The sequence below is a fragment of the Erithacus rubecula genome (genome assembly GCF_903797595.1).
Source record: "Erithacus rubecula genome assembly, chromosome: 2".
NCBI classification, from domain to species: Eukaryota; Metazoa; Chordata; class Aves; order Passeriformes; family Muscicapidae; genus Erithacus; species Erithacus rubecula.
Window position 1 is genome coordinate 61,674,363 of NC_136685.1, and position 25,008 is coordinate 61,699,370.

The 25,008-nt window shown below is 39.9% G+C and overlaps 1 protein-coding gene across 1 annotated transcript; it reads left to right on the plus strand.

Moving 5' to 3' along the window:
• Positions 1-212: 212 nt before the first annotated feature.
• Positions 213-25,008, plus strand: IFNGR1 (interferon gamma receptor 1). The gene is made up of 7 exons (XM_079299225.1): positions 213-334; positions 10,035-10,149; positions 10,537-10,709; positions 12,112-12,260; positions 12,936-13,107; positions 14,135-14,250; positions 20,373-25,008. The coding sequence occupies exons 1-7, from the start codon at positions 229-231 to the stop codon at positions 20,862-20,864; spliced, it is 1,323 nt and encodes a 440-aa protein (XP_079155351.1). The 5' UTR covers positions 213-228; the 3' UTR covers positions 20,865-25,008.

Sequence of the window (25,008 nt, forward strand, 5' to 3'; positions counted from 1 at the left end):
CGGTCGCTTACCGCAGCCCCGCAGCTTCACCCCCTCCGCTCCCCCGGGGCGCTGCCCGGCGGTGACCTCGGCGCCGCCCGCCCCCGCACTATCACTGCCGGGCATCCCGCCCCTTCCCGGCCGGCGCAGGCGCCGCACGGCGGGGCGGGGTGGGGCGAGGGGAGCGGCGCGGCGGGGCTGGGCGAGGGGCGGCCTGCGCTGGGTGCCGCTCGGTGCCCGCCGGGCGCCATGTCCCTGCCGCCGTCCCTGTCCCTGTCCGTGTCCTTGCTGGCTCTCGCGGCGCTGCTGGCGGCCCGCCAGGGCGCGGCCTCCCAGGGGGAGCAGCCGCCCGCAGGTAACGGGCGGGGCGCGGCGGGGGATGGGGCGGCCCGGGCCGGCCGGCCGACTGACCGATGGGCAGCACGGGTCACCTGGGGGGCACCGGCACCGGCCGCGCCCCGCCCCGGGGCGCTCCGTGACCGAGCGCCGCGGTGGAGCCGCGGGCCCCGCGTGGCTGCCGCCGCCCCCGCAGCGCAGGGAGCCGGCGGGGCCGGGCGGGGAGCAGCCCCCGCTCCCCGCGGCCGGGCCGGGCCGGGCTGTCCCGCCGAGCCGAGCCCCGGCCGGGCTCTCTCGGAGCGCGGTGCGGGCTCTGTCGGAGGCCGTGTCGTGCACGGCGCAGCGGCGGCGCGCTGCTGACATCAGCCTGCGCTTCGGGTCTTCGGTGTGTGCGTCGGACTGGCCTGCTCCGCTGTGCTTTGTGATTATATGTGTCCAAAAAAGCAGAGGAACTGGGCATTTCGGTGCGAAAATGGGAGTGGAGGGTGTAAGGAAAGTATCGGGATCGCGCACATTTTGGCCACGCGCATTTTGGAGGAGGGGTGGCTTGCCAGCGGAGGACAGCGTTGTGTCCCTGTTCGCACGGAGCTTTGGCGAGTAAATTAGGAAGGAAATAGTGAGGCTTACTAGTTTAATTTTAAGCTGGAAAAGTTAATTAAAAACAGAGATTGCTAGCTGATAGTCAAAAGGGAGCATGCATTTAATTTTTATTGAGAGCTGGCTGTGTGCCAAGGCTCCTTGGATTCTGCAAGTGGAGATTTTCTGAAGTTCAGGTCCATGCCCAGGTGAAGTGACTGAACGTGATTGCCCCTGAGCATGAGCCACACCATGCCATGCTTTGGAAGTCTGCTTGGCTTTGTCTGATATGGAGTAACAGTGCTAAAAATAGCAATCTGCCTGCATTGTTGTCACTTAATAGTTTGCATTTTGAATATCTAGTTTGACTTGGTATCTGATTGTAACTGGCAAACTTTGCAGGGAATTTTATCTTTTTTTCCACATTGGATCAGTAAGGTGGCTTGATATTGATATTAAATTAATATTGATATTAAATATTGTCTTGTTTGCTCCGACTTAGTCTCTTTTAAGTGCATGCTTTAACTGCTAGTAAAATATGCCACTTCTACATTGTGTTCAGGATTTTTAGGATAAAAAACACTATACCAGTAAATATTGTCAAACAAACCTGCTATAATCCAGCCTAGGCTGCCACAACTGTTTTCTCTGTAAGCACAGAGAGTTGTGCTGTGGTGTAGGTGATGTAGCCACCTACACTGAAGCAAAAGGCTCATGTTTCTGCGAGTGCAGCAAACCCTCAGCTCAAAGAACAGAATGTATTTTTGAGTTAAATTATGAAAACTCAAGCAGCATTTTCCTGGTGACTTGCACTCAGCTTGGTCACAGCCACTATGAGTAAAAACTTTTTTTTTTTTTTAGTGAACAAAAGCATCATGAAGGGAATTCTAATTGACAGTTCTGTTTATTAGTTGAATGAAAATGTTTTATATGTAATGACTAAAAACATGTCCTTACTTCATTATGATATTGATGCAAGTAGATGTGCTGATCTACAGGGGAAGAATTAAGGTAGAAGGGGAAGTCTGAAGCATGTTTATGATGCTGTCACATATAGAATAGCAGAATGGGTCAGGTTGAAGTGATCACAGTGGGTCATCTAGTCCAACCTTCCTGCTCAATCACAGTCATCCTAGAGCACATGGCACAGCATTGCATCCAGATGGTGCTTGATTATTTCCAGTGAGGGAGACTCCACAGCCTCTCTGGACAACCTATTCCAGTGCTTGGTTGCTCACACAGTGAAGAAGTTCTTCCTTGTATTCATGTGGAACTTTCTGTGTGTTAATTTCTGCACATTGCCTCTTGTTCTATTGCTTGGCACCAGAAAGAAACTGTCTTCTTGGCTCTCCTCCTTCAGATATTTGTATATATTGATGAGGTCCACTCTCAGTCATCTCCTGATGAGACTGAGCAGGCCCAGTTCCCTCAGCCTTTCCTCATAACAGAGATACCCCAGTTCCTTGATCTGTTTTGTAGCTCTCTGCTGGACCTGCTGCACGAACTCCATGTCTGTCTTGTACTGAGGAGCCCAGAATTTCCAGGGCAACAGTTCTATGATTTTTTTTTTCCCTTAAGTCTTACAGGGCTTTCAATGTGCCAGTAGTATAATACATATACCAAGGCTGAGTGTGTAATGAGGAAATGTTCAGTCATCTTCATCTTTCAGTGTAGGACACTTTTCCTTAGAAAAGGAATGAGGCCAGACAACCCAGCAGAAGTTGGAACACCTCCTGCATTTCCTTCAGCTGGGTGCCTAATGTGCCTGCATTGATAGGCCTCTGACTCCACAGTGGAGTTGGGCACTTGTTGATGGGAACTCTCAGTCTGTATTTTAGTATTGTGGAAGACGAGGTCTGTGGTCAAGGTGAAGAAGATTTAGAGGCTGTGGTGATGGTTCAACAGCTTACTGTACATTGTAAGCCACATTTCCAAGAACATGTGTGGTTCATTTAGGCAGCTGACTTCTGTTTTGTTTATGGTTCAAATTATTAACATTCATAGCAATTGACTGTCAAGCTGCAAACAAAAACATATTAGATGGTAGAAAGTGCCGAATTAGATATCATGTATTACAACTTCTCATCTATAAGGAAAGGGATGAACACTCAAGAAATAGATAAAACAATATTTAGCTTGTATTATTACATCCATTTTTTAAATTGTCCATCTTGTGCAACTTGCTGTGGCTTTTCTCAAGACGGTAATCTCAGTCTGCCACTCACAGAGCAGCTTACAACGTTGTGGAGATTTTTATCATAAACAATGTTTAAAAATGCCATAGAGCAATTTCAAACCTTTGAGCCCTTAGAAAATAAAATTCTGTTGTAGATAGAAGCTGTAAAAATGCTCTATATGCTGTGTATTATGTTTATTCATGATACCTGGGAAATAAGTTAATATCAGTAAATATTTTTAAAATAATAGCTTTAAATTTTACATCAGTCATAGTACCCATTTAATTTGTAAACTAATTCCTTTGTGAATTTGAGGTCTTTTGAGAACTTCCTGTAGAACCTTCCACATAAATTGCCATTACGTGCATTAATTTAAGCTTTTTTGCAGTAAATTTTTTAAGGAAGTGCCATCCAGGTGTGGGAGTAGCATTACAAGAGAAATGCACATCCTGGTTTCTTTTGGAGGGATAAATGAAAGTGGGTGAAAACAAGCACATGCAAGCATTTTCACATACACCACATAGCTGCTGCCACTTAAAGCCAGTCAGGTAGCATGTAGAAAATTCCTTCATCACCTTGCTCCTTGGTGCTTGCCAGTCTGCCAAGCTCCCAGCCAAGCACAGCCAACAGGCAGCTCCCCTCCTGTCAGCAGTCTGATAGGAGCAGGGACTGTTTAGCACCTGGCCTGCCAGAAGTGCACAAAGAGGGGACCATGCTAAACCAGGTGTGCTGTCTTGAGGGGAACGTGGCAGAAGGCAGAACCACTGCTCTGACAGACTTTTCCCATTCATCCCCAAGGCATGTGCTTGGTGCTCCTGCAGCTTGTGGTGAGCAGTGACCTCTTCCTGCTCAGTTTTGGTCCTGTGATGCTGGACAGTGCTCCTAACTCTCCTCTAGCCCCCAGGTGGCTGAACTCTGCTTTTAGTGCAGGCCAATTTTGTTTTATTAGAACAGATTGAAGTGAGGGTAGAAATGGTTAGGGGGAGCCTTTTGTCATGGTTTAACCAAACTCCAGGCAGCTGCTTGTTCATTCCAGCAGGACTGGGGAGAGAGTCAGAAGGGTAAAATCTGGAGAATTCATGGTTTGAGAATTCATGGATAGTTTAGTTGGGAAAGCAAAAGCCACACACACATGCAAAGCAGAACAATTAATTCACTCCTTGCCGTGGGCAGGCAGGTGTTCAGCTGTCTCCAGGAGAGTAGGGGAAGGGTTACTTGGAAAGACAAACACCATCAGTCCAAATGTCCCACACTTCCTCCTTCTTCCACCCACTTTGTCCTTTGTGATACAGCGCAGAAAGCAGCTATGCCCTGGCCACTTGCCAGCCCGTGTGTGTTGCCCTGGCTGTTAACAGAATGTTCCCAGGCACACTGCTGTGAGGTGATAAGCAGTACAGCAAGCAGTGAAAGCAGTGAGCCCTGGGCTCAAATACACAGTCAGGAAAGTGAGCCCCAGGGCAAGCACAGGAGCCTGCTCCTTACTAGCTAAAGAGTACTAACAATTGTAAATTCAGTCTAGTACATCCCAGTCAAGTCTGTTGTATCGCAAACCCTTTGAATCCCAAGATGGCCACATAAATTAAAAAAAATGTTTAAAAAAAGGAAATTCATCCTTCAGAGATAGACTAAACTCTTTTTATGTGTTATTTTTTATTCTTAGCATTGACTTGCTGCCTTCTGAATCCATCTTTCATAGTATTAGTTGCCTTTTTGCCACCATTTTTTTCTGACTGGCGTTTTTTTCAATGCATATGGCTGCTGAATACTGGAGAAGCATTCGAAGGTAGTGCAAGTTTATCTGATCTTTTTTCCCTTTCCTTCATTTTCATGGGTGATGAAAGCTACAGAGAGCTTTTTTGCATTTGTGAAGTCATCATAACTGCTACCCTTTGTTCCCCATGTGTGTAAGAGTTGAATTCAATGAACCTTGTGGGTCCCTTCCAGCTCAGAATATTCTATGAATCTATGATCTGAAGCAACTGTAAGTAGAACATAGGGCTGGCACAAGAAGGGCACACTTCTTCCAGTCCTGGGCCCAGAAGGGACCAACTGATTACTATTGCAGCTGTCTGTCTTGAAATTATGAGTTAACCACGGTTCTACAGCAAAGTTCAAGCTGTTGTCCCTCTTGGCCTGTTGAAGTGCCTTATTAAGTCTTTTCCTATGATGTGTCACTTGGGATTTATAAGGATTTGTTTGTTTTTGATGGAAATCCAAAAAAGGAACAAACTTTCAAAGTACATTTTTACTTGTTATTTTTTCATAGTTTGTCTTTTCAAGTTTTCAGTTTGTGCTTTCAGTCTGTATTTCAGTGACTAAATGACGATTAAAAGTCACATATGACTTGAATGAACTCTTACAGCTTTTCGGGCTGCTGTAGCTGGGACTCATCAGACCCTGTTCTGTTTCATTCAGTATTGCACTTCAGCTGAATTCCACTTGCATAAGCAGTGCTGACAAATCCCTCTGTGTATATAGTAATGCTAAAATGAGGGAAGGAATTTCAATCTTGCACAAGATACAAGTATCAGCTTGAAAGCTGTCTCATTTTTACATCTCGGAAATGTCCAGTTCATTGAATTAATTTTTGCTCTAGGAAATGTGTTTCCAAGCATCAGTGAACAGGTAGGACATCTACATATATACAAAACATTGAATCCCTCTGTATATGCTTTAAAAATAGATTTTATTGAGTATATGGCTGCTTGAAACTTGTCTTTCATTAGTACTTTCCATAGGTAGTATTGTTCAGGAGTACTTGTGTAGTCAACAAGCATGTCAGGTTTCAAGCTGGTAAAGAAATCTTTCTTTATGTCTGTATGGATTACATGTGTCTGACAGTGCTAATATTTGTGAGACACGTGCAGGTGTTTTGGACTCGGGGAAGTGAATGTATAAAACAAGTCAGACTTGTTCTTCACAAATTACGTTTGTCTTGTAGGTTAAAACAAGCATTTTCTGCCTTGATGGTGTGCACTCTTGAAGCAGAACTGCATCATATTTTGTGTGCAAGCAGTGGATTAGTTCTAACATTTATCTGTCTTAGTCTAAGAAGACACGGCTAGGCACACTTATTTGTTACTCTGAAAAAATCCCTCCAAACCAACCCAACAAACCCCTTATTTCTTAAAAGCCTGAAATCAAGCAGCAGCAGATTCTTGCAGTAAAACAAGTTTTTCAGTGGAGTTTGGCTTTTAATTTCCTCTTACGTGTATTTCCTTCCTGTCTGTTCTGCAAGTTTGCTGAGGATGTAAAGGTCTACTAAATCTTAAATACATTGCTTAAGATAATTGCACATTGAGAAGGTGTTTGATTATGTATATGCACATTCGTGTCCCACAGCAGTCACACCTGATGAGATCTTTGCCATCAGTATGGCAGCAATAGTTTGGGTTGTTTGCATGTGGACAAGTTATAAACTGATGCAGGTGTGAATTTGCTGAGATAAACTGTGTGACTGTATTCCCATGTCTGTTCTCTGTTTAATGCTAAACTTCCTGTGGTCATGCTTATTTTTACTTTTACCCTTCTCTTAGTACTACCTTTGTTTTTCAAAATTTCAGTTCTATATCCTCAAAATACAGGCATGTTTAATTTCTTCTGGCATGCTTAACAAAGGCATATCTGATTGGCCTACCTTTGCCTCCTGGGTTAGGGCAAATCTGGGAGGAAGCTTCCAAAGAGGTCTCTCTAGAAAGCAGATTCAAGCAGCCCCTCCCCATGCTGGTTCAAGAAAAGATTTACTTGGAGAAAAGTGGAAAAACCTGTTTAATTAACAAGCAAAGTATTCACAAACATAAACAATGAATAATATTAGACAATAAAACCTCTTGTTGTTCTGAAGAAATGGCAAATTCAGAGAGAGATCCTTGTCTTGGGATTGTAGCTCGGCTCGCTCAGTCTCTTATCAGCCCCGGGGGGACACAGGTGTGAGCTTCCAGTGTTCTTCCATGGGTTTTTGGTCCAGAGCAGGGCTGGTCAGTTCCAAGAAAAAAAGAAAAAAAGCCTCAGTCCAGGGAACTTCTCTGCCTCAGCTAGCTAAACAAAATTAACTAAAAAGCAAAGGAGAGCTGTCTCCCTCTGTCCCTGCTGCAGACAACACAGTCTGTGAGAAGGAAAGCTGAAGATCTTCTCTTTATGTTTTTGAATGCAGCCACCTCAGACATTCTTCTCCTTCTGCCCCCTCTTCACTCTCAGATCTAGTTTTAAAGGTGCAAAACATGTTTCTGGGCTAAACAATGAAATGGGGATACAATTCAGCATCATAAAGTCACTCCAGGACAATTCTTTTATTCTATGGGTGTAGAGCTGTTTCCTGAAGTTCCTTTTATGTTGTTCCACGATGCACATATACATTTAAATTTCTGTGAAAAAATTGTTCTTGGTGTTCTCTGTTGGCTTCTCGGCAGCCAGTATTAGTGTCTTACAAAGCAAGGTGAACTGCAGATGGGAATCACTTTGAACTTGGAGGCAGGCTAGAACTTGCTGAGTTTTCTGTGTCATGCATTACAACATGAATTTATGATCAGTTTTCTTCTGTCTTTCCATACTTGCTGTCTCACTATTTGAATTTGCACCTTGGGTGTTGCTGCATTTATGTTTATTATAAATTAAAAGGAGTTTTATGTTTAACAATTACCTTTGTGGCAGTAACTGCTATTGTAAAGTTCCACTTGTGCCTGCAGAGCAAAACAGAATGTAGTGAAGCATGTTTAGAAAAATGGAAGCTTCATTATAGCTTAAGTTAAAGAGTGTTCACATAAAGTATTGTGGCCTTCTAGCTGGCAGTATGCAGAAATGACATCCATAAACATTGGACATTAGCACTTTGAAAATCTGCAGTGTCCTCTGTGGTCTGCACTCTTGATGCTGAAGTGAAATGGGACTGTGGTGTCCCCAGGCACTGTCTCTGGACTGTATGGAGAAGAAATCAGATATCCAGCCTGAGTAAAGGAGCTGTGAACTAGACAACAAAGACCATTTGTTTAGCTCCTTCTGTAAGGCCTTGCATGCTTCAAGATAGTAGACAGCACCTCCCAGTTCAGTATCTTTGGCAAATTTGCCCATGGTGCATTCAGCTCCTGCATCCAGCTCACTGGTGAAATACTGAGCAGAACAGGCCCTAGAACTGGGACCCAGGGGACGCTGCTGGTCCCCAGCAGGTGCAGCCCCGATCACAGCAATGCTTTGAGCTCTGCCCTTCAGCCAGTTCTTCACTCAGCATGCTGGGAGCCTGCATGTGCCAACTTGTTTGGAAGAACACAGTGAGGGACAGTGTCAAAAGCTCCACTAAAATCCAGAAAAAGTACATCCACTGCCTTTCCTTCATCCACTAGGCAGATAATAAATCAGTCAGACAGGACTTTCACTTTGTGACCCCCTGATGCCTGTTCCTTGACGACTGTATTGTTCTTACAATGTATTTTGAGAACACCTGGCATGATCTTCTCCATCCTTTTTTCTAGGTGCTGAGGTTAGGCTAACAGGTCTGGTTTCCTGGGTCTTTCCTCATGCCCTTATTGTATATTGGAATAGTGGCTGGTTTCTAGTCAGCAGGGACCTCCCCAAACCTTAGGCAGATGATGGAGATGTTGTACTGTAACATTTGCTAGCTCCTTTAGTGCTCTGGAGTCAACCACTTTTGTTAAGCAGTTTCTTTTGTGCAATTGCACACAAAAATTAAAATTTTGTAAGGCTGGCTACACAGTGGCTTAAAACTGCTTATTTGAAGTAATGTTTGTGTGCTTTTGGCCATCTGTGTGCTTGACACCTCTTCTGTCAACTTACCTTTTTTTTTTCTTGTGGTTGTGAATTTGATGATCCTTTTTTTTCCAATACTGAAATACCACTCTCGTATGTATTAAAACATAAACCACAGAGGCATTTGCAGAGTTGTCTGTATTACATCTGTCAAACCTCTGTGGTCAATAGCATATCTCAGCCTCTGTGTATTACTTTCAGTAATGTGTTACATTTGTGGTCTTGTTCTCAGGATGTGAAAATGGTTTACTTTCCCATCAGAGCAGGTCAAATATGAGCTTCCTCAACATTTTGTAAAAGCCACATTGAGAATACTAAGGATGCCAAACGAGGCACTGAGAAGCTGAGTTGCAATAGTTAAATTGTTTGAGTGATCTTCATTTCTCTTCTCTTCCCGAGTGTCATGTGGCAGCCTTCAGCAGTTACAGGATCCTGTAATTTTCCTTCCCCTGCAACTGATGCCTTGATTATCCCTATTGTGGTTGCTGCTTGAAATAGATACTTGCTGCACATTGCAGACTGTCAGTGTTGCTTCTTATTTTTGGATTGCTTTACTACATTACCTCTAATGTTGCTTGTTAAGTGCACTTCAAATGCATTCCTTCAAATGGAAGATTATAGCTGCAACGTTCAAATTCCTCACAAATGTTTGTAGTTTATTTTGGTCATCATAGATTACTGAAAATACTGCTGGAGTGATAGTAGTATGAGTGTTAGAAATTCATAGGGAATCCAGGCTTTCCCTAGGAAGGCTGTTGTATTTTGCCCTTGATACTCCAGCTCTGGTACCATCTCCCAGTCCATCCACTCCAATTTCTGAACAGCAAGAGAAATCTACAGGAGCTGGGCTAATCTCCTCTAACTTGAGTAAAGTCTTACATCTGTAAAAGACCAACACAGGGATATAATTATTACTTCTTGTGGTCCTGATACAGGCTGTCCAATGGACTTGCTTTCAGTGTGCCTAGGTTATCTGACATTGTTGCAAAGAGGACAAAAGCTGTCTCTGCAGGAGAAGTGAGTAATATATCAGCTTACAGGGCTCATAGGTGTTTGTACTGGTGACAGACTAGCTCATCTGGGGGAAGCATTTGTGATTTTTATGTCTAGCATGTTGCCTTTTCCAAATAATTTAGAGGTATATTTGGCTGTTTTTATGTTTGCAAAGGTCTGTTTATCAAAGTGCAATTGTTCTCTTTGTTTTAGTGCCTTCACCAACAGAGATTGTAGTAACATCTGAAAATTTCAAAACAGTTTTGCATTGGCAATACCCACCTATGCCTGAAACTCCTCATTTTATTGTGGAAATCAAGCCTTACAAGTAAGTTCTTACTATTTTATTATTTCCTATACCTGATATTCTCTAGAAGCATATAAAAGCAGTCCATGGTAAATTCTTTTGTTTCTATGTGTTGAAGTCATGTAGAGTGGAGGTTGGCCAAGGCAAAATTTGTCAAGTAATAGGATGCTTGAGATTGGCAGGGATCTCTGGAGGTCATCTGGTCCAAACCTCATGTTTGAGCAGGTCATCCATGATTATGTCCAGTTGGCTTTCAAATATCCCTGGGGAAGGAGACTCCACAACCTCCCTGTGCAATCTGTGCCCTCACAAGTCCTGGCCACCCTCCCAGTTTGTTGTTACAGGCAGTGTATTGTACAGAACTGTGCAGTTGAAATTGTATTAACTATTACTTGATCTGTTTTACAGTTTAGGCTACTATAAGAACGTCTCAACCTGTGTGAACACTTCAGCTCATTTTTGTGATCTCTCAAAGGAAATATGTGACCCTTATACATCTCACTGGTTTCGAGTTAAAGCTGTTGTTGGGTCACAACAGTCTGAATATGTCGAGGCAAATGAGTTTATTTTGCAAAGGCTTGGTAAGTTGTAGCTAAACTAAACCTTGTAGTTTTTTCCAAAAATTTAGAAAGTTAGTTGTTATTTCTTTTGCTCTGTTATTTCATTGGATTTGGGAATATCTTAAATCCAGGAGTCCAGGATGAAATGAAGCGTGATGATTGCTTAGTAGAAACTTCATGGTTCTTGTTAGCTCTGACTCTGTGGTGTCTGAGTATTTGTTATAAAATGTCTAAAGGTAAGAAGGGGATGCTGATGGTGCACTCTGAATCCTTCTCATATTCCAGACACCAATTTAGTGTAGGAAACTGTCACCAGACCATGTGGACCTTTAGGTGTCGCTGAAGTTGCAATGTCTTGCTTGACACTAGAATGCCATGTACTGTTAGCTTCAGTTATCTAGGTACTACCTAGAAGCTGTAACTGGATAACTGAGTTACTAGTTCTTCATGTAAATCTTTCGGGCTGCTTCAGAAAAAAACAGTCTTTAACTGATTAGCTGAGTCTTTAACTTTATTCAGTACTGTAAAAGTAAGTTTTGTGTCTATAGTCCAGTGTGGAAGGCCCTGGCAGTGCAAGGAAATGCAACAGAGTCAGGAAAGACCGAGAGACTTCTTACCATGCTTGCTCCATTCCCTACAGGGAGCACTGGCCTGTGAGATTCTGTCTGACTTGGGCTATGCTTTAGCTAGGGCTGGATTTCTGCATTGCTGGAGCTGAAGGATTCCTTCTTTGCTTTCTGCTATGATTCCATTCCCACTCAGTCTTATCACTTGAAATAGTGGCTGGTTTCTAGAGATTGACAAAGGGACACAAGTAGTGGTGTTAATGCTCAGTGTGACAGTTTCCATGGTAGCCATGTATGGAGAAGAGAGACAAAATCCTTTTCCCATTGAACAAGAAACTTGTGTTCAGTCAGACCATTAGACACGAAAAATTTACATAAGCCATTGCCATGGGAAATCCAAAGTTTACAAATGATGCTCATGGTGAGATTTGTTTAGCTTTTCATATAGCCTTTGTTTCAATGCAGTATTGTTTTTGACTTAGGTGATTTATGGTGGCATCTAGTCAGCAGGATCTTGTGTTTGGTTCTCATTCGTGTATATGTTTAATTGCTGTTAGTTTTTTCTGTTGTCAGCTGAATTTTTATGGCCTTATGTGTGTAGGAAAGTTAAATTGCTTAGCAGTGAAGTTCTTCATGGACAATCTGTTTCCATTTTAGAAACTGATTAGTTATTGTATCCAAATTCCTCCATTACTTCTAAGCAACAGAGAAGTCTCACTACAGCTGTGCAATATTAACAGCATGGAAATAAATATGTAATTCTTCTCAAATCTCTGATGAATTTTGGAAAGCTAACTATGCATACCATATTTTATGTTAAAAGCTTTGGCCTAATAACAATGTGTCGTGTGTTGCAGGAAAAATAGGACCGCCAAAACTGAATCTCTCAAGACATGGTGATAAAATCCTGGTAGATATTTACCATCCTGTATTCCCTCTTTCTTGTATTGAAGACATTTATTCAAAGCTTCAGTACTCCGTGACTGTTCGGGACAGTGAAAATGAGGTAAGTTCCAAAAAAAACATTTCAAATTAAAAACACTTGTTTACTTTAAATGCCTATACAATGGTTTTATGTCTTTGATACATGGAGCTAACAGATACCAAGAAAACAATTGAACATATAAAATGTTGAGCACATTACAATGAGATATGTGAATGAAAGGTCTGTATTTTAGTTGTCCATATGAGTGCTTATAAAAAAATCAGGTTATTGCATTAGCTGTACACAGGGTAAGTGTTACTCAATCACATGCCACTGCTTCTGCATACGTGCCAAAACATTGGTAACTTAACTTGTGCCCCTCTCACTTGTCTAAAGAGACATTTCATTTAAGAAAATTACCTTTCAAGGTATTTATACCAGTTTATTTAACCATCCTGGAGGGTGAAGGTGAGGAGAATTACAACAGGTGTGTTTACTTCGTTAGCTTTTCGTATGCATCCAGGTACAAGCTTTCTAAATGTGAATCTCTACTATGAACAGCAGAAATTTTAGCTGTAAAATACCATGTTCTGATCAAATACAGCATCTTAAGGTAGCCAGTAAGCTGATGGTCACATGACTTTTGCAAGGCATGTGGGTGATGTAAGAAACACATCTAACATTTTTGGAAGTGGTGGAAGGTGGACTGTGACATTGCTCTAGTGATCAAATGATATATCTTCCTTTTCTTTTCAGACTGAAGAACTCTATGAGGACAACTGTACAATGCATAAGTGTAGCCTTAAAATCCCAGTTCATACTGAGGGTTCCACTTACTGTGTTTCAGCAGAAGGAATTTTTGAGAATCTGATGGTTGGCACTCCATCAGAGGAAAGATGCACTTCTGTTCCTCTCAACCAGACATTGAGTAAGAGGATTCTAATGTTATATTAAGAGCATACTGAGTCTGAAGATAGATATCTAGCAAGTATTAATGCTTGGGATGCCTTTGGGAGAATAGATAAAGTAGGGAAAGTTAGTGATTCTTTTCCAAATGCACTTTGACAGTTCTGACCTTTACAAATCATGTATTATTTTCAAGTGACCCTGAATTTTTTGGGGTGTTTTCCCTGTGTTGCAGGTATCACAAAACTTACTTTTATTGCACATGAGCACTGGTGTAATTAAAAAATCACAAATGGATCGTTCACTGAGCTATGTGGTTTTCACAGGCATTGTCTCTTCTAGCAATTGGCTTTTTGCTTGGGTCCATCACTGAGGATGATGTGTATAGAGTTTTAACTGGAAGCAAGTATAAACTTACCATCATTAAAATAAGATATTAATTAGACAGAATAAAAGGCAGATTGTGACCCAGATTTCTATCCCTGAACCTCTTACAAACATTGTGGTTGTACTTCATCATGGCCTGTAATTTCAGCAAAGAGATAAAATTGATGGAAGCAGTTTTCTTGAACACACAGAAACAGCTGGATGAGGGTGGGCATTTAGGAGAGTCAGACTAGTAATTGTAGTAGAGTCCTACTAGTAATTGTTAACTATTCTGTGTTTTGGAAGGTTTCGTGTTTTAGATTTATTGTACATAAACTGTGTAGTTATGTCACTTAATATACTATCACACAGAAAGTGTACAAATCTCATCATCCCCATCTGTCATCTCTAAGGAACAAAAAATTGGTTGCAAAATTCCTTTGTTTCTATAAAAATGGGATTATATTTATATAAATTGTAAAGCTTCTGTTATTCTGATTTTTATTTGCTCCATATAAGTGTTATGGATTAAGTTTTCCTGAGTGAAAAAAGGTAGTAGACTGACAAATTCACACATTACAGCTAAGCATTCTGAGCTATTACAATTTCTGAAATTATTCTAAGTGATTCAGCAGTGGTTTATTTTTCCAAAATTACTAGTAGATTTTGCTTTATCATCTTAGGTACATACCATATCATCATTCTGTGTGTTGTTATTGGGATGTTGACTGTAATACCAACAGTATATTGTGGCTGCAAGAAACTAAGGAAAAACAACATACAGCTGCCTAAGTCTTTGGTAAGTTCTGTAACTACTGTATCTTTATGCCAGTCTTTTGAGTTTGTTTGAGGGTTTTTTTTGCTTTTTTTACCATGGTCTCTTAGACATGTATGATATTATTCTGATATGATGTTAATGTTCTGATAACCTTTGCAGCCAGATGCCTCTTAGTTTTTTAGAGCTAGACTTCAGTCTCTCTAACTAAAGTAGCAATAGTTGGTCTAGTTTGAGAACTTGGTTCTTAAAAACTCAATGTGTGCTTACCTAGGCAGGTTTGTGTTGACTTTAGTAGCAGAGACACAAAACCACAGAATCACTGGCATGAGAAGACACTTTTTGAGGTCATCTACCCAAAGCCTTTTGTTCAGGCACAAGAGCAGGTTAGTCATGAGCATATCCAGATGGCTTTTGAATACTTGCAAGGAAGGAGACTCCACAGCTACTGCGGGCAATCTATTCCAGTGTTAAACCACCCTCACAGTTTTTCTTGCATTCACACAGGAGCCATGAGATTCCTTCATTAAACTGTAGTATTGTAACTCTACAAATTGCTACAATTTTCTTAGTAATGTGCAGAGTTAGAGGACAGAGTCATAGATCTGTAGGAAGAGGAGGCGGAATTCTGTTCTCACCCTGAGCAGTGACGGGGAAGAGAGGTCAAGAGCTGTTCTGTCTTAAAAACTTCCTGTAGCTATCCCTAGGAAACAGAATGAATGTTCCTTAAAGAGCAGCAGTCCTTGGTTTAATGTCAGGCAAGAGTGGAGTATCTAAAACTACTGTTGTGATGTTCTCCTGGGATCATGTTAGTCGCAACTGATGAACTACCACAACTTCAAAGAGTTGCCCCCTGAGGCAGTAGTAAACAGAAATCACAGCAAGAGTATCTTCTCAGTGAATTGAGGAAGTCTCATTTATAGAGAGAGTAGACAATGATCTTCGACTCCAAGTTCTTCAGTTTCAAAACCTTTTAAAATTACCTTTCCATAGTCAATGCTCAAGATCCCTCTGGAGTCTGCATTCTTTGAAATAGAATATCAGGTGGCGAGATTGCTCTGACTAAATGGAGATATCCAAGTCAGAGGTGGTCCCTTTGTAGTAAAGCAGTGATCTAGTCCACCAGCTTGTGCAGCACAAGATGATTCATCTTGTTCTGAAATTACATGTACTTCTGGTCAGACAAAACACTTTCTAAAATTCCTGGTTTTTTCCATGGACTGTGATGGAGCCAGGGGACTAGTTTGGAGGGAGCCATTTACATTGCAGGCTTCAAATAATCAGATGAGAGAAACCTCTCTGACATCTGCAGATCTTCCCACTGGAGTGTACTTGTCTGATTATGTAAGTTCGTGTCCTTTGTACACACAGCAGTAATTTCTGTGAGCAAAAGATGTCTCATGCAGGATTAGAGTGCTGTGCTCAATGGATCCATAGTTATTTTGGCTTTCCGGTACTACTGTGATATCCCATCTAAAGGATGAAGAGGCAGAATATCACAAATAGAATGTGTGCTCCTTTTATACTGTGAGCTTCCTGATGCATGTTCCAGCTTCCCACTTGAGCTTACCTAGTAGAAATTCATGTGTGTGCCTGTAGTCTCATTTTACTGGGCTAAATGTTACTGAGTGGTTCCTGGGTTCCAATATGATTCACATGCTACATCATATTTTATTGCTAAGGAACTGAATGAAGCCTGTAACTACTTATAAATATTGTTAGCTAGGTGGTCAGGCACTGAGAAAAGCTTCCCTGGGCAGTGGTCACTGCCCAAATCCTGTTCAAGAATGTTTGGCACATGCTCTGAAATAAGTGGTTTAACTCCTAGGTTGCCCTTGGTGTCGGGAGGTATACTGATTCTTGTGGGTCCCTTTCAAATCAGGATATTCTATATTTCTGTCCATTTCCAATGAAGTCTGTAATGACAAATCTAAGTTGTAGAGCTCATAGAGGTAGTTTCAATGCAGGTAATAGGAATACTGTGGGGATGTAAAATAAATAGTCGATAATTTAAGCATAATTATTTTATGGTCGATCATTTAAAGTAATGAACAAACAATTTAAATAATTGTTACGAATGATAAGTTTAATTATGACATTATCTCTATATAGGCACTTGGAGCCTAGCACTGACCTTTGAATATGTGCTAGGCGTTTCTTTCTGTACAGGATATGATCATTGTGCCTTACCTGAGCTTGTCTGAAAATAAAACATCTAGGGTATTTTTCCATCTGTTAAAAGGCTGGGCAAGATTTCCTACGTTATTACTGCTAGTTTTCAGCAATCTCCTTCCTGGCAGCTTTAAGCAGATGCTGAAACATTTGAGTGACTTCCAGCAACTTGGAATTTCCCAACAGAAGGAAAAATAAGAAAGAGTAGCCATCAAGCAGCTACCTTTGCAAATCTCATATACTCAGAGACAAGAAAAAAATCCATTGCCAAGTAGAGCTCCAGAGCTTTTATACTGTTCTATGCTGTTTGTGATTCCCAAGAATTGCCTATCAGTCAGGTCTTGGTCCTACATCCACAGTGCAGCTGTCATTTGGTATAGGCAATGAATTATTTTCTTCATCAGAAAACATGTTTGTTTAAATATAATTTTAAACAGTAGGATTCTTCCTGGAATATGCATATGTGAAATGGGATAGATTCCTTTACAAGACTTTGTTAGTCATCAAGGAATCAAGGGAATCTGATGTTTCAGCAGTTCAGCTGCAGTTAAAACTTCATTTATCTCACAAAAAGTATTACAGGAGGCTGTTTCTTTCCACCTGTCTTCAATCTTCAGTCATTGCAATTTGTCCTGTGGTTATTCCTCTACTAGATTTTTGTTCTAAGATTTGTGATAAAGGCTTACCCACTTTTAAAGGAACCTGACCATCATTTTCTCATATGCTGTGGGCATCTCTCTCTCTGCTTTAACTTCCCTGTCTTTTTCTTCAGTGTCTTTTATCTTTGAATGGTGGCAGGTATTTTTCTGAGTAGAAAGCATCTACACTATAAGAGAAAAGTAGAAGTTGAGTCTTACTTAAGCCTAGTTTTCTTGTATTTGCTGATGCTTTTTCTGATTCTGACAGGAATGACAAGGCTGTATTCTCTCTCTCTAGAACACTTAAGGATATTCAAAAAACATTTCAGAATTCTTTGCAGCTCTGGTTTTGTTTTGGTTTGGTTTTTTTATTATACAACATGTATTTTTGATGTGAAGAAACTAATTGTTCCTACAAATATTAACTGACGCTTGCCACAAATAATTGTCATTTTACAGGAGAGAAGCTGCTTGTTTACTTTTGTGAAAACATTTTTTTCCCCTGTGAGCATCTATAGGGGGCAGTAACATAGTCCTCTCTTTATAAATTTACATAGAATTAATATTTTGTGAAACCATGCAAAGACCACAAAGATTTTTGCCATCATCCTAATAAAGTTTGAAATGGAATTCTCAAACACTCCTTCATGAGATGTACACCTGAAAATAACTTGGAATTCATTCGCCTCATTAGAAAGGGAAGTTAAGAAATAATTTGGTAATTACCTCAACTGTTACGCATTCCTTGGGTTATGTTATTTATCTGTGTCCTTGAGCCTTTCAGCAGCGTGTCTCCCAAGTCTTTTGAGACGGTGAAAGACCTGAAAGCTCAGGTGCTGTTATTGGAGACAGGAACTTATGTGAATACCTGCACATGCCACAAAATACAGCTGATACCTATCTTAAGGTCACTGTCACTTTGCTAGTATTAGGTAACTTGAATAAAAGAAAAATATTAACTTACCTATAGTAAATACTTTTCTTCAAATAGCAACTGTATCTTAATTACACTTGTAACTTAAGATCTTTTGAAAGTTACTGTAATAAGCACTCAGTTACTGTAATAAGATGTGATTCTTATCTTTTAAGCTAGAAACAATTGCATGACTTGCTAAGTTGTCTTGTAGTCATGACTCAGTGACTTTAAAAAACCTTTGGTGCCGGGAAACACACGGGAGTTTTTTCTTCTGATTGCTTCCTTCTTTCATGAATGGGAATAGGAGTACCTTGGTCAGAAACTTGTCAAGAGAAAAATGGGCTTCCTTTATTGAGAAGTCTTGAATGTAGGTGTACAGAGAATATATATTTTATTTCTAAGTATTGCCAGCACTCACTTTGAAATACTGGACCTGTGCAGAATGCAAGGTGATCCCTTAACACATTTTAGGATTGTGATTTTTTAGGGCTGTGTGAAAATCCTGAAAGGACAGAAACAAGAACTCACTGGATTTTGTTTTTAAGTTCAGTTTAGTGTGTACTGGTAACAGGGAGAGATGGAAAGCTAAAAATGCAACTTTTGACCATTTCTGTAATTGTTGTAATCACACTCCTCAAGTATTCCATCTTACACAGAGAATTACCTTCCCTTGACACTTGCTGTGTGATTATTGGAGTCAGATTTTTTGCTAACCCTCCACCCCAAAAATATTATAAATGCTGGTCCCTTGAAGATCAGTGTTATATAGCATCAGTACCCAATATTTTGAATATATATTCAATATACCTGTATAAAGAGATTCTTAAAAAGTACATTAATCCTTTAAGGTGTTCTTAACACTTTTCACTATCTACCCATTATTGATTGTAATCTGTTACTTGCAACTAACTTTCAAGCGTCTTCTTATGAAGGAATGGTTTCTGTGAATTCTCATGGAAATTACTCTGAATATTCTTTATGTAGCATTCTGTTTTCATAACAGAAAATAAAGATCCAGCTGATGGTTGAGTGGCATTCAGGTTGTCAGGAGCCACCTGAATGCACTTTTCAGTGGCAGCCCTTGTTTCCCCAGGGGATTGCCTCACTTAAGTGATGTTCACACAGCTGTTTGTAAAACTAACTTAGATGACCAGTAACTCCTTTTCAGGGAGTGTTCGCTTGACTTGTGGTAGTGATTGTTGTTTGGCTGGTTGGGTTTCCTAAATTGTAATGCTCTTATTGATCCAGCCTTAACCATAGAGTAGCATCAACAGCTATCAGGACTACTGAGGGATAAGATAATGGGACTGAAGTGAGAGATAAAGGCAATTTCCAGTGAAGTCAGCACACTCTGAAGGTGTGAATGTAAAACTACAGTCTTACAACCTTTTAATCAGGGAAGACTCTTGAAAAGCACAGTCAGATTGGATCAACTGGTTTTGATGGCCCACTCAGTTCTTACACTAGTACAGACTAGTGTAAGGCTTTGTGCCTATTTGTAATTTTTCTTAATGTTATTTTACTTTGTGTTTCTTCCTCCTGTATACATTTTTCTTTCAAATTTGCCTCCATGTGAATTTTCAGGAAGATTATTTTTGTCAAGTATCTGAAAAAAACAGTGATTATTAAGAAATTCATGGATCTATACTACTTGATATTGTGTGATACACATACACAGTGAATTATGAAATTTGTGAAAGGACACTCTTAACTCTTTCTCCCTAGGTGTTGTCTTATGTTTAGGGAATACCCTCAAATAGCTGAAAATCTACTCTACTTAGTTTTTCAAGTGTATCTACTCTTGAAAGATACTAAAAAAACCAAAACGCCTTAAGAATCTAAGCAACCTGAAGGCGTGTAATAATTGTTTAAAACAAGCTGAGGTCTTGGCTGTTGAAAGAATTCATATAATCAGCCTGGGAAGGAATTTCAAAGTGAAACATTAAAGTTGCAGCATTGATAGACTGCTCAGTGGCTCTGTGAAATAAGCTGGGCGACTTCAGCATAGATGTGGTTCCTGGATAAGTTGTTTGTTTTCCTCTTGGTTGAGACAAGCGCCAGAAATTATCACAGCCACTGTAAGTTGTACTCATTAGCTATGGAGTATAAAATTTTTCCACAGCTGAAGAGTTTTACATCTCTTTCTTCTTTTGCCTTTTTCCTCTGTGTTGAAAACTTCAGAATATAGTGGGTGACGTGAAATGGAGTGATCCTTGCAAGTATGCTTGCCCAAAGAAAGCATTTTTGAGATCTTGCATACAAGTGTTACTGGAACAGTTAATCTCATGGACATAGGCCGATGACCATGCCAGATTTTAATTCAGCAGTTATTGGTTATAATTATGTTAAATTTATTATTATCAATTTGCGTATTTTTCCAACTTTTTAACTCAAAGTTGTCTTTTTTTTTTCCATTTAAGGTCAATGTGATGAGAAACCTGAATACAGGTGCCTTACTGGGACCAAGATCTGAGGGGAAGTATTTATCTGTACCATCAGTCCACTCGGAGTTGCCAGTGACTGGTGAAGTAACTTTGCTGGAGATAGAGCCAGAAGAACAAACTGTTAGTCCTGTGTATTCCTGTGATAGAGACTCTTCTGTCCCTTCCCCAGAGGCACCAGCCAAAGCTGAAGAGGTGCCTGTGCAGGAAGGCACAGAGGAGGTCTCTGTTGATGCTGATGAACAAAATTGCAAAGTAAAAGGGAGTTACTTCATTTCTAACAGTAACCAAATGGATATATGCAGTACATCTTCAGGGTCAGAGATTTCTACCACAGAAACACAGCAAACAGTCGTACCAAGCAGCAGTGTCAAGTTTTCTGGCTATGACAAGCCTCATGTTCCATTAGAAGAATTGATGATAGATGTTGGTGAAGAACAGCCTGTGAATGCTTACAGGCCAACTGAGTAGCCAGGATAACTGAAGTGGTTAACCACAACTCAGAAGGAACAGCATTACTGAAGGTTATGGAAAGTCCAGGATAAATTGTGAACATCTCTTAAGTTGTACTTGTTCTGATCAGTACACAATTGAAAATAGTACCTGAAAATGGCATAGAAAGTGTGGGGAAATTTCATAACAATCACTTTTTTAAATGCTTTTATATATGATATAACTCATTATTTCCTATTTGAAATAGTGCCATGATTATTACAGACATGTGCAAGAAATGTTTGAGAGTTTTTACCTTTATTGGAGGTATCCTCTTGCTTACCTCTTTCTTTTCAATAGTGTTTTTATATTAAATTAAATGCTGTCATATCTTTTAAATAAGATTATGCCTATAAGTTCTTCCTGTATATCTAAGGAATTTTTTTCCATATCTAAGATGTAATGGCCATAAACTAAGAACACAAGAAGTTCATTTCAACATCTCTTTGCATTGAGAGTGGATGGCAGAGCACTGCAAGAGGCTGCCCAGGGAGATCATGGAGTCTGCCTCTCTGAAGACATTCAAAACCCACCTGAGCTTGTTCCTGTGTCACCTGCTCTAGGTGACCCTGCCTGACCAGGGAGTTGGACTGGATGGTTTCCAGAGGCTCCTTCCAACCCTAACAATTCTGTGAAAGTACCAGTTATATACAGTCTTTGCTGTTGGCTTGAGTACAGCAGTACCCATTTGGATCACCTAGTGGTGTGAGTAACCTTGTCACATTCTGGCAGAATATATGAGCAAGCTGACTGATCATCACTGGAAAAAAAAAAGTCCTGTTGGGTGATTTCACATATTCCTTAGAAAATGTCCTCAAAATTCAAAAGCCTGGTTTCTTCTTGGACATTTTTATCCTAATTTTTAGAACAATATGGTCTTTAAATAGAAATAATTAGAACTTCTTCCAAGCATGTTTTCTAGAAGGATGAAAATCACTGTTATTTCCCCCCCTTTAATAACATAACTCAGCAACTACACAAAATCACCCTCTAAAACTGTCTCAAGATAATAGAAAAATAGTGTGATTAAGTTGTACTTCATAACTTTTATTGTCATCTGACAACCTTCTGAATTTTGTGTCATAGGGATTGTAGTTTTGAAAACTGAGGAATAAGAATTTTATATTTTTATATTTAATTTTTTTCATATTGAAATCTATGCAATCCATTTATTTCCCTTAAATCAAGATTTGATAGGTATTTTCAATTTGTAGGAAATGTCTACAGCAATTATTAATGAAGTTTAGTTCAGGAAAAAAGAACCCATTATGGGTACAAGTTGGTCTGTTTACACAAAATTGTGGGTTTATTTAAAAATAAATTTTTATTGTATATATTATCAGAATTGCTAGCATGTTACAGCAGGTGGTTTTAATCAGTGTCATAGTACTTCTGTCCTTAAAATTCTCAGTGACATGAGTCACTTAAGGTGGAGTTAGTTTATACAGCAGTTTTGGGAGTGCTTCTGTGTGCATCTATCAGATATTGACCACAAAGATACAAAAGATGTAAAGACAACAGCTATTTTTCCCATCTCTGCTCACAGGAAGGTAGCAGATTGGTTAGCAGGGTTTTGATAATTTTAGGAAACACCAGATCAAGCAGGTGAATTTTGTAGTTAGGATGTCATGGAAAGCCCAGTTAGTAATTGTTAACTGGCTGTGTTTTATTTCTGCATTACATTCAAATGTGATGAGACCCCCTAGCAACTTTTTCAATGTTGTGTTCTGGGTTGAGTTCCTAGAAGGCAGTGCTTAGTGACTTTCTGCTTAGGATCCACTAGTGTGTAGGTCTCCCCATGGCAGAGGTGCAGAAAATAACACTCTTGGTGTTATGAGAAGGCTTTTTGAAAATCAGCATTAATTGCACTTGAAACTTCATCTAAACTGACTTTCCAGGTAGTGATGTGGTTCGTCACTGAAGCTCCTAGCAGGCTGTCTGCTAAGTAGATGAGCAGCTGTGTCTTGTGCAGGATTGGAGTAGATGTGATTTCTTTCTGATCTTGTAGGTTTTTTGATTAATTGAATTTCAGTAAATACCTCAGGAATTTATAAATGTCAGAGAAGTGTTTAAGTTCAACTTGGCTCTGAAAGGATAAATAGAGTGTTAGAAACTGTAAAGTTAGTTTTGTCTTTTGGGAAGAAGTTTCTGATCAGGCAATTTGCTGAGTATTTTCTTTGCAACTGCTCAGAGTATTTAACCGTATACTTGATAGTTTGTTTCCTTCTGTCAGTTTTTTTTGTCAGAAAAAAAGAGATAAGATGTTGATGTTGTCCAAGAACATCAGGAATTATCTCTGGCACTTGTTGGATTTGATGTGTCTGCCTCAAACCCAAGATTCTGTTAGCATTTTTTTTTTTTTTTAAATTAGATTTGCATTCTTAACAGTGCATCAGAAAACCCTGCTGCTGTTGGAACTAAGACTCAGCATTTTAGATTTGTATGAGCTAAGTGTTTCATTGTACTGGAAGATTTTCCTTTGCTGACATACTGGAAGGGGAATGCAGATGGATACATTTTAAAACTAGGTGACTATCTCAGGTTGTTTTCTCTTACCCCTGCAATACAACTACATTGTACATTCTTCTGAATCTTTCAAATTACATGGAGTCAAATGTGAGTAAAGGGACCCAGCCAGGAGCAAGGATATTATTAAGAACTGTGATGTTAAGATCTATAAGAAATGACACAAAAATATATCATACCATATGGGAAAATTTGGCCTGGCAGATGATCACATGTACTGGAAAGGCAGTGTTATTTTAGAAGCTTAAAATCAATAACAGCAGTATGAGTACTTTGTACAGTATCACATATAAATACAACAGATCCACTCTTGAAATAAAGGTTAAATGTACTTTTTAATCAGAATTTCTGAACTGTAAATACAAAAGCTACTGAACTAGCACCATCCCTGCAGTTTGCCTTCTGTGTGCTGTGTACTTACCTAGTGGCACAGTGATAGTTTAGATGTTTAAATTGCTCAGGCCAGCTTACAGCTTTTGTAATTGTGAAAGAAAGAAGCTTAAGTGTACATAAAGCACAGGATTCTTTTACTAGCTGTGACTAGATGAAAATGTGAGATCACAGTAAGAGAAGGATGTGTTTCTGGGTCAGTAAGCTCTGTTACCACCAGTTCTGTTTATAGCTGTTGCCCGTGGTGGTACTGAGAGCCTAAGAGCAGGGCAGCTCATGGTGGTAATCTCTGTTTGCATACAGTCCAGCAGTTTGCAGTGTGATCTCTTGGGTTGGAAATGGAAATGCCTTTCTAGCTACAGCTAGTTAGTCTTGCTTTTGCAGCTCTGTAACAACAAATATATATATTATGGAAATATTTATCTATACATTTTCACCTAGTTGAATTAGCATAATTGATTAATATTCTTGTGATGAAATAGTTTGCTTGAGCTTCTGAATATTCTCATATAGCAACTTGATCCAGAATATGAAAGTGCCTAACATTTATACACTGAAAATAATTTAATATTCATGCCTTTTACAGGCCTGTCAGCTATGCAGTATGATACATTTATAAGGTTTTGCCACTTCAGACCTTTTCAGCTGAATATTACTCTTGTCCTGGCTGCTTAGCACTGCTCCCTTCCTCTCGTTTGAAGATGATTTAGGTGATGATGTAAGACTCCAAAACATTACATCCTGTGAAAGAGAACTTCACAAACCTTTGACCTCGTGTCTGCCAACATTTCTAAGAACTTCTTTAGTTCTTGTTCTTGAGTGGGCATTAGAATTTTTATTAGATCTGCAATTACCAATGAAGTATTGCGGCAGTACTGTGTGCTGACTTTTGTGTGGTTTTCCACAGAAGTCAATAATGTAGTTAAAAAAAAAATAAAGAAAGTGAAACCTACTGACATCTGTGGAAACAAGGCAGCATGTAGAGTCCTAGTTGCCTGGAACAGACTGGCGTGTTTTTATGTAATCCTTCACTAGAAGATTGCAGAAAAAGAAACTTGCATGCGAATCTGTTTTTCTCAGGGTTAGGAATAACCAGTTGCTCTGAAGTGGTTCCATGTAAGCAGTTGAGTATTAATAAGTAAGAGATGTTGTACTTGGCTCAAATTAATAGTTTCAGCACCTCTTAAAAAAAAACAAAACACAAAAA